This window comes from Cephus cinctus, unplaced genomic scaffold, assembly GCF_000341935.2.
Source record: "Cephus cinctus unplaced genomic scaffold, Ccin1 Ccin1_scaffold1265, whole genome shotgun sequence".
NCBI classification, from domain to species: Eukaryota; Metazoa; Arthropoda; class Insecta; order Hymenoptera; family Cephidae; genus Cephus; species Cephus cinctus.
Genome location: NW_014333710.1, coordinates 132,783 through 142,862, shown reverse-complemented (window position 1 = coordinate 142,862; position 10,080 = coordinate 132,783). Strand labels below are relative to the sequence as shown.

Sequence of the window (10,080 nt, the reverse complement as noted above, 5' to 3'; positions counted from 1 at the left end):
CTTCCGGCCGTCTGCTACTGTTTAGTGTACTCCACTTCCTAGTACGTAGAAACGGCGTTGCTAATTTTGGGTACTCTGTCTTTGTCTCTCTTACTGTTTCTCTCCACCCTTCTCTCTCTCTCTCTCCCTCTCTCTGTCTCTGTCTCTCTTCATGGCCTTATACCTGGTCTCCATTACACTTTGGGTTTATGCTCGGATCTCTTGTAATGGGCCATTACTTCGAAACCGATTGTCTCCAGTATTCATTGCGGTTCATTGTTGTTCCGACAAATGAGGCTCAGGGTCGAATGACTTTATTAGATTTTCTTTGAGTTACTTATGGACATTCAATAACACGGGCTAATAATTAAACAGAAGAAAATTGAAGTACAGGTAATAGGGATGATTTTCTTACGTAACCACGAAACATCAAGGTGAATCTTCAAGATATATTCATTTGCGAGAGATCAGTTGGGTACATGATATATCTGGATTAGGAGGGATGATATTTATCTTTGTATACCCCAAGACGAATCTTTATATGAAAATACGAATATGGGTCGTTGTAGTTTTTGATGTTTTATTCTAGAAGGAATAATGGCGGCTATTGGAAGAGGTGGAGAGGGGGGGGGGCTTCAACTGTAAATATGCATTATTGGATGGCAATGAAGGAAATGAGATGTAAAAATAAAATTCTGGTTTTCATGTCAACTACACTGTGTATGGGTATGCTGTACAATGCAGTGATACGGAAATAACGGAATTTTTTTTATCAATATATTATCGTGCTGTGACGTAATAGAATGGAAAGTAAATAATAAAAATTGCACAAAGAAGCCTCGTTAGCTCTTACGCGTTGTACGGTATAAGGCAGGTGGTTCTTTTGAGAAATAAAAATGTCGGATTTTACTCTTTGGAATTTTCTTTTTCTTTCTCTTTTTTTGAATAAAAAGACATTTTCTCACTAGATCGAGAAAAAAGATGCACGTCGCGTAAATTGAAACTACTCCGGGGACACCTGTGTGTATATAGGTTTGTATACCTACGGTATAATACAAGAGTCGAGTATACTTGAGGGGGGTTTTTCTTAACGAAGATACAGCAGAAGCTGCGAGCTTTACTAAAGTACACAATGGATAAACGCGATAAAGCCAAACGAACTGCTCCGAGGCAGAGCCAGTGAGTAGAGAGACTCTAACAATGGCAGTGTCCTTGGTAACTTGTTTTTTCTTTTTCTATTTCTCTTTCGCCTTGCAGGAAGAACTCTTTCGTCTTTTCAGTTGCACGACTTCCCGCCAGTGACTCGCCGCACTTTTAAGAATTTTTTAAACGCTTCTTTCTTTCCTTCACTTTAAGACCTGTTCCTTGCATGAGGTTTAACGCGTAAAAGAAAGCTGCGAATTTTCAGTCGTTGACTGAGTCGTGAAAGACATAAAATTTATCCCGAATCCCTTTTTATGGTAAATTTGTAATAATTAAAGGATGCGAAAAAATTTTTATTATAATTTCAAGAAAAATTATACCTTCGCGTCGTTATGATTGACTCATTAATTTTAATAAATTTGATGACTATTGATACTGGGTTACGTTGCGTCATTATTTTTATTAACCAAAATTCGCAGAACGTGACTCCGGTTGTGGGAATGATTCAGCGAAATGCCGGAATATTGTTGAAACGGCGAAAGAGTTATTTATTTGAGAAACGTGTCTCCCAGGCAGTGGAGCGACTGCGAAGCTTTGAAATACTCTAGCTTTGAGCTTTCGAAAGCTTTCAATTACCATGCGGCATTGTTCTATGCAAAAACGGTTAAGACTCCTGTAATACCGATCGAGAAATGTAGATGTGTCGAGGCGCGCCAGGCGGATTAAATCCGTACTACTTTTAGTATCAGGAATGGCCACCATGGCGTATCATAAAACTTTTTCAATCTTTCAGACATTAATTCAGTTAGTGTTTGACCATGCCTTCGCTGCTCAACACATTTTCCGGGACAGTCCATGACACAACTTTATTTTCCCTCAACTTTCAACGAACCAACACGTCCGCACTTTGACATATTTCAATCACGTCACTGGTACACAGATACCCTCCCAAATGCTTACTATACACGCACGGTATAACCACCCACTGATTTTTCAGCCTGGTTCTGACTTCCGCTTAAGTTCCTCCGCGAACTTGTAATATTGAATAAAGTTGTACCGGCGGATCCAGCTTAATAACAAGGAATTCCCTACTCGAGATATTGAGTTTGCGAAAAAGTTTATTAAAATTGGTATTTTAATTTTTGAATTTTAATCTGAGAGATGTAAAACAAAAAAAAGTTGTATAACTTTAATAAGCGATAAGAGAAGTCTGTCTTCTCAGCGTTCTTAATTTTTTTTTCTTCTTTATCTACTTACAACTAACAGATGCCCGCGTGTTATCGCAATTTTGATTACGTACAGATCAAAAGCGAAACTGCTGCGGATTATTCGCAATTCCATCCAGATTCGGATTCCATCGTTGAAATGGAATAAAATGACAAAATTTAATGAAACTTTAAACAGTCAGTGACACGAGTAAAAAATTTTACGTGTTTCCTATGACCAGTGTCCATTATGTTTCCTAGCCTGAAATTTTTTCGAATAATTAACGTAAAATCCTCCACTCTACTTTCATATCCAGTGCGATACGAGCGTCACTCCCATTAGTCGTAATTACAGATACGTATAGTTACTCGAGCTAGCAGTCGTTTAATGGCTCCCGTAGTCACACGTAGGAATGATATGTGGAATAAAAAAAAAGTGGACAAGAATAGATTTAAATTTACCGCCAAATCAAAACCCGGCCTAATAACAAATTCAATCAAAGAATCAGCAACGAATTCGCTGGGGCGATCAATTTAAGGCTACGTTCACAGCTACCCTTATCATCTGACTGGTCGTTCTGTCGTCGTTGGAGATAACGCTTGCGGATTTCCATTGCGGGTGTAAAAGCTCGTAAACGAGAGTTCAGGATCAATCAAAGCTTTAATCGTTTTCGACCTAAGCCTATTAAAGCTCCGTACACCGTTATTGACCAGTCACGTTATCTCGTGACAATCGCCCGGGATTCGTTGAACGTTAAATAAAATCCAGGACATCCGTCAGACAACGGAGAGAATTTTCAAAAAAAAAAAAAAAGCAAAGGAAATGGAAAAGAGACGTAAGCAGTATACGGAACAAGGACTCAGACAGGAAACCAAAGCCCGATAGCGATAACGCTATGAATAAATATTTTCAAAAATCCCGCCCTTTCTCCTGACGTCATTCCCACGTGCGATAATCTTTCAACGTGCGTATTTACCGTGACGATCAGAGTGAGTAGTCTTCTGAAGTCTCCGGAAGTCTCGCTGCACAGATGCTCGGCCAACGGACGATCGTAGACTGAAACAATAAAATGAAAATTTCACTAATGATAATAAAAAAATGAAAATTCAAAAATCACACTTAATACCGGTTAGACTGCATACGCTATCACGTACCAGATACGAAATACCATATTGGCGTGAATTTTTGCCAATTTGTGATGAAATGCCAGTTGATTCCACTTTTCGGTAATTTGATCAATTCACTGATACATTTCAATATCTCGTTATACGTTTTCGGACTGGTATCCGGATTATTATTTTTTTTTTTCAAAAATACGTAATTTCGTATACGTTACACAGTCGGCGTTCGCATCGACCAGAGTCCTATCTCTTGGCTGATCTGGTACGGAAGGACTTGTCCAGGACCCAACCTACTCAACGATGCCGAACTTGATCCTCCTGACCATACTGATAATCCGTTCAGGATTACCGGGGAGACTATCGCGGCGCGATCGATGATCAAACAATTGCTAACCCGGAGTCAGCTCCTTTGCCAACGGCTTAGGACGAGAGATAGTCGTGATAGCGGTAGGTCAGTGTTAGGACGAAGACTGGGGATACGGTTGGTAGAATTTCTGGAACAGGATATACATCGGGATGCATCCTGGGGGAATTATTGGGACACGGTGTAAATCTTAGTCTCTGTAGTCTTACGTGAGGAGGGAATAGGGGGCGGCTGGTTCCTCGTAATGATTTATCGCCAGACGCGCGATTCGGGTGCATCTCAATTAAAGCGAAAATCTTGAGGTGCACTTGGGGCATATATTTTTATGCGGATGATATGGTTTAATGATTTAGGTTAGGTTATAATTTTAGTTATAATTTTCAAAATTTCAAATCGGGGGGGAAATTCATTTTTGTTATAATTAATATTTTGGCAGCAGGTATAACGGGTGTTGCGTTTCGCTTCTCCTTATTAAATTGGCATCGCGTTACAAGACTGTTAGCTTCACGAAACCTCCCGATGGTAATTAAGGCTTCTGCAGTCTTACGGATTGTTTCATGGATCGTTAATGATAAAGTGATAACGTGCTCTTCGAATAATTTTAATTCAATTTCGAGCAGATAATACATCTTATGACAGTGGGTTAAATTATATTTTTGATACGTTAAAATTTTTTCCAATTTTATTGCGATTATCACGCGGGGTTATAAGGGGTGTTCACGTAATTTACTGTGTCTGGAGGGATGGTAAAGTTGAGATAAAATAAATTAGCCCCTAACGACCAATTATCTAGTACAAATTATTCAATCGAACCACCAGACCACGATTATAGCGTACTTGAAAGGTAAAATTATATTTTACTCATTCTCTCGAATTCTTATTATGACAGATCGTTGTTTCCTAGCCAGAAAACCCGTTACGGTTACCGGAAGCGAAAACAAAAATCCAACCAAAAAGTTCACCCCAGCTGTATCTAACGGACGGAATCATATTTCATAGTACAAGAAAAAAAGTTAAAAAAATTTTTTTAATGAACCACAACGCCAACAAAATTTCACACGAATACCGCGTTGTCGATGCACCGTATACCACGTGTTATATATGCATTGAAAAAAATATCAAAGAAATTTTAAAAAATATTTCGAAAGTTCGCTATAACGAAAAAATATATATATATAACACAAGCATGTAACCGTAAAAAAAGGTCAAAATCCCCCACTTCCCCCCGCCCCAAAAAAGTTGGCTCTTCCATCTCGCGACAAACTTAATCGTTATCGGCTCGGGCGAGCGACGTCGTAGAAACCGCATTCCGGTTTTCCGCCGACGCGAAAGGTTGGTTGGTCGGGAGCATAGCGAAAGGATGCCCTGGCCCCTGTAAATTATTAGGGCTTGTCGCATGACACCATATACATATCTCATCATGTGAAATTATTTCCAGTATGAAAGCGGCGGAAGGTTCAGGATGCAGGCTGCAGGGGTAGTCGGAGATGTCCGGTACATCCGCGGAAAGAATGCAGCCACGCGCGGAATACAAATGTCTGCCGGGGATTGCGCAGTGAGATTATTTAGGTCGTCGTGAGATATGCCAGCGAGAATGGGTGGAATAAATCGTAGAGGCGAAGGGCACCGAGCGCGTGTTACCTTCGATATTAGTCCCGTAGAAGGAGGTCGCACGAACCGACGCTTAAGACCGTTGGAGATTCAAATATTCCCGCCACTCTCGAAGCGCAAGATACGAGCTTTGAAATTTAAATCCCGAACAAGGAAAAAGAGAGTATAAAGAAAAAAAAAGGATAATTTCTCCCGAATCAACTCGATCAGTTGTATATATTATTGTCCGTGACGTCAGACGTATTATTCAACGGCAGACGAGTACCGGCAGATGGCGTCGTGAATCGAACTGCGGAATGACGTCATGAGCATAGGATGGATGAGAAAGAGAGAGAGAGAGAGAGAGAAGGGCTTACGAAGAGGATATAGAAACTCGTACTGTCGGGAAGGATAATTCAGGATGAGAAATACCTACCGGAAGACGCGGATGCAACCGAAGCGTCCCTGACGCCAGCCGTGGCATCTTGGCTTCGATCCAATTCAATTAGACCTTTAAACGCGTGATTTCGCAATACATTCTTCTGGGTGGCTCGCGATTCCCGAGGTTGTTAATAAATTCAATTCCGCGAGAACATCGGCGTAATAATTCTTTAACCGGGGATACCAACCCCTCTCGTCACCATTCAATACGTAATGCCTATTCCGGGCGTGTACGCGTATACATATATATATACATACATCATTTACTACACCACTGTCCAGCTAGTGGGGGGACTACAGTGGAACGAACCAAAGTTTTTCTCCATGTCGGAAAGCCGCATATTCCTTTTCCGTGGAAAATCTCGCAATTTTCTCTCTTTTTTTTTCTTTCTTTTTCTTTTACACCGGAAACTAATCTGCATAAGTATGCGCGATTCCGGCATTACCGGGTAGAAAACCACTGCTACCGCTGCTAACTACTATCGGCGGTAGTGTTAGTGCTACTCGTAGTATCGTCGCTCCTACTTCTAGGCACTTATACCTTTTTTTTTTTTTAGCAAGCAACTCTTCTATTATATATATGTATATATAGGTAGCCCATAGTTCCTTTCTTCGTAACGGTGGCGGTAAATACGAATTTCACAGAACTTTCAATACTCGCCACAGGCGGCGCCACTGGGGTATAAATTAACACAGAGCCGAGTTAAAGTGACGTTTTACATAATCTCTAAATAAAGACGCAGAAAAGGCCGTGGGGTTACGAATGCCGTCGATACGCGTAACACTATACCCCCGTTCCTGCAGTTTCTATGGTAATCAAGAAATGCGAATCATTCCCGAAAATTTAATCTCGAACCCAAATCGTAACGGCGATCCAAAACGAGAATAGGTAAGGTAGTGCGACGAGTAATAGGCCAGGCAGGATTTAACTTTTCGAAAGTGAAAATTTCACGAAGGCACGCACGGTTCTTTAAGGTATTCAGGGGTTTTCGTCCCCTCTCCCCCTGGCCATTTTTAACCCCGTGCAAGTTCTCCACCCTTTCGTAAAATCCACCAGAAGGCGAACTATCAGACGTAATAAATGGGGTCGTGATGCAGTCTACGGATTCCGGAACAGGGTGAAAGGGGTAAAACCGGAAGTGTACTTGACGCACCGACGGTGACTAGCCGGCTGCTGGCATCTGGGTCGCAGACCTCCGGGACGGCGTAACCTCAACCCTCAACCAACCCCAGTCCTGAATCTTCAACCCTTCTGCACTTTGCCCACATGTGGATTCGCACTCTTGGCTGGCCGGGACACCGAGGGCAGCTTGGGATCTCGTAAATCAAGGATCGCGGATTTTGGTTTTGATTAACGAGCTTTAAAGCACTGCTGGGCTGAGCTTTTATTTCGTAGTTGCGCAACACGCGCAAAAAGGCTGGACATTCGGGACGTAAGGTACTTCATTGTCGTCGTTACTTGAGAAAGTAACCTTCATCTTGTGTATCGGGTTTTGTATCCGGTAAACCAGTACGGCGGTGGCTGTAGAAAGAAGGAAATAAATAGATAAACAGGATCAACGGTGGATACGAGAGTCCAGAAAGGATTTTCAGTCCTCCGCGGATGCTGCGCTGTATCCGTATCGAAATACAGGGATAAGGATTTCCCGAATACCTTTAATCCTGACTATTTATATGGACCGAAGCTTCTCGCCGAGTTTCACGCAGCGAGACACCTGGATCTTGGGGACTTTAGGGAATTCATGGAATCCTTGTTACTGCATAGAGTTATTCGGAATATCTTCTTTTGGTCCAGACTGTGATATATTCATCTTGGTTTCTTTTTTTTTCTTCGTCATTTTTCTGTCGAATCCAACGACACTTATGATACGATTCAGTATGGTATTTATACACTGCCGTGGGTTTCTATGAAAAATAAAAATTTTATATATTTTTTTTTTTGACGTCAATCTCTGATTGCTTGGTATTGCAATTTTATAACGGTCCATTTACTTTAGGCTCCCGGCGATTTTGGATTTTATATGCTGTTGTTATTGTTATTTATTGTACGTTGTAAAACGGCGTTTTAGTATATACATAGCGTTAACGATAAAAAAGGGTTGGATACTGGATACTGTGACAATTAAAATTTGATGGGTGAGTTTGGAATTGGGTGATAGAGATAGCGTTTAATTACAGTCGTGACGTGAAGTCTAGTTAAAAAAAAATTCAATAGGTTCACAAGCTTAGGAGCTTTTTTGAATTACCTTTCGATCTCCATATAAATCATGACGGTCCATGCGAAAAGTATTCCAGTTCGAAGGAAAGCTTTCAAAGTTCGCGCGCTCGAATAAATCGATTTTGGTGGATTAAGGAAAATGAAATTTCTTTTTTTTAAATATCAAGAAAATATATACAAGTTTCACGGAATCTCACTGGTTCGACTTTACGTCACGGGGACTTGATTCAATAAATCCGGAAAAAGTCTGCCTTCCAATGGGGATTCCCCTCTCTATTTAAATCTGCACAATGAAAATAGTACTCACGTCTCTCGTAGGCCTCGACGATTTCCGCGATTTCACGGTTGTCCCGGGAGCAGAGAATTTCCACGAGGGTTTCCTCCTCGGTGCCAATACCGTCCATTGCCTTGTGCAGTTGCTTGGCCATGTAATCGACCGGTGGAATCATCAAAGCCACAATGACATCCTCGAAATGTCCGCCAAGTTCGCTTTTCAGGTCCTCGATGAGATTCTGCAGTTTTCATCAATCGTAATAAACTGAATCACTAAGAAATTTGTTTAATCGGAGTAAGACATTGATACGTATAAAAGCTAATAAAGTGAACCGAGAATAAAATTGCAGGGCATTGAGAACGTATGTACATTCGAAATTATTCATCGATATTTTACGGAATTCTCAAACGATCGAGATAACTGGCCGGTAAAGAAATTTTCAAAAAAATATCCTTTCTCGTGATTGGTCGTACGCATAATTGTCACGTAGATTGAATTGTCGAGACACGAAGCGTACGGTGGTGAATTGAAGTTGTTGATTGATAAAAAAAAAATAAACGGATAAGAAATTTTTTTTGCCAATCTTTTTTCTTTTTTTCATTCCCGTAGGATCGATCGATCTTACCCAGGATGCCTTGGGAGAGCTAGGGAAATGCATTCCTGAGACAAGAAGGACGAGATCGAAGTGCACAGTCATCGATCACCTTTGATTAATCGTCTCAAAGTAAAAATAAAGATCTACAAGGTTAACCACGCGGAACGGCACGTAGAATGTCGGGAGAAGATATAAAATTTTTGTCCAGGAAAAAAGAAACTGCATAAAATGCATCGCAACGTCGTTCGAGCGACTCCAATATCAGGATGCAAAATGACAAGAGCAGCAAAAGTGCATCGGTATAATCATCGATAATTTCCAAGTCGATGCAACATTAATCGCAACGATGCATTTCGCCGCATCATCCTCTGGGTTCGGTAAAAAAAAAAAAAAAAGAAAAAAAAGAGGAAATTGTCAAAGTTACGGAGAAGCCGCAAAGTGCAATGAGACAAGTGCAGTTGCATCCATTTGGCGAAAGGCAATCGCGACTCTCACGAATTTACCGGCACTTTGGTGCGTCGAGTGCATCGGGTGCATCGGTTGCACCGGTGAACCGGAAAGACGAAACGCGGCTTTAGTTTTACACAGCACAAAATAGAACGTACAGAAAAGTTCGTATCTCGTACCTTCCGAATGAGTCAGTGGATTCTTCGAACTTTATTTTTCGCTATTCCCCATACAACAGGCATGCGAACGCGTTGTGCATCGAATGTGCAGTGTGGCAGTGCATCTGCGCTGCAGTTGCAGTTCGGTTGCACGTACGATGAAAGCATTCGATAGGAAACTGGAACGTGGTCATATTTTACTGGTTATTTCGAGTCAACGTTCCTTTTTTTTTTTTCCACGAACAATACGTAGTAGGTATCCGGTACACTGCAAAGCCACGACTATTGGACTTTGTTGGAATTTAAAAAAAAAAAAAAAAAAAATGACAAGAAGGATATCATGCGAACAATGCCAAAACTCTTTATTTTGAAATTAAAAAAAAAAAAAAAAAAAATGACAAGAAGGATATCATGCGAACAATGCCAAAACTCTTTAACAATCATTCGTACAAGTGTAGCCTTGTGCTTTATGCTTTGGAAACAATTTAATGTAAAAAAAATAATTGAAGACACAAAATGCTGTTTGAGTCTCTAATAAACCGGG

The 10,080-nt window shown here is 40.8% G+C and overlaps 1 protein-coding gene across 7 annotated transcripts in view; it reads right to left on the bottom strand.

Annotated features, from left to right (window-relative positions):
• LOC107272789 (annexin B10) overlaps positions 1-10,080 on the bottom strand; it is a 41,107-nt gene that overhangs the window by 5,084 nt on the left and 25,943 nt on the right. For all 7 annotated transcript variants that reach the window (XM_015750283.2, XM_015750288.2, XM_025090082.1 and 4 more), the window contains 2 exons: positions 8,370-8,574; positions 3,305-3,384 (listed from right to left, as the gene is read on the bottom strand). In XM_015750283.2, coding sequence (XP_015605769.1) covers positions 3,305-3,384; positions 8,370-8,574 — 285 coding nt within the window. The remainder of the gene's footprint in view (positions 1-3,304; positions 3,385-8,369; positions 8,575-10,080) is intronic.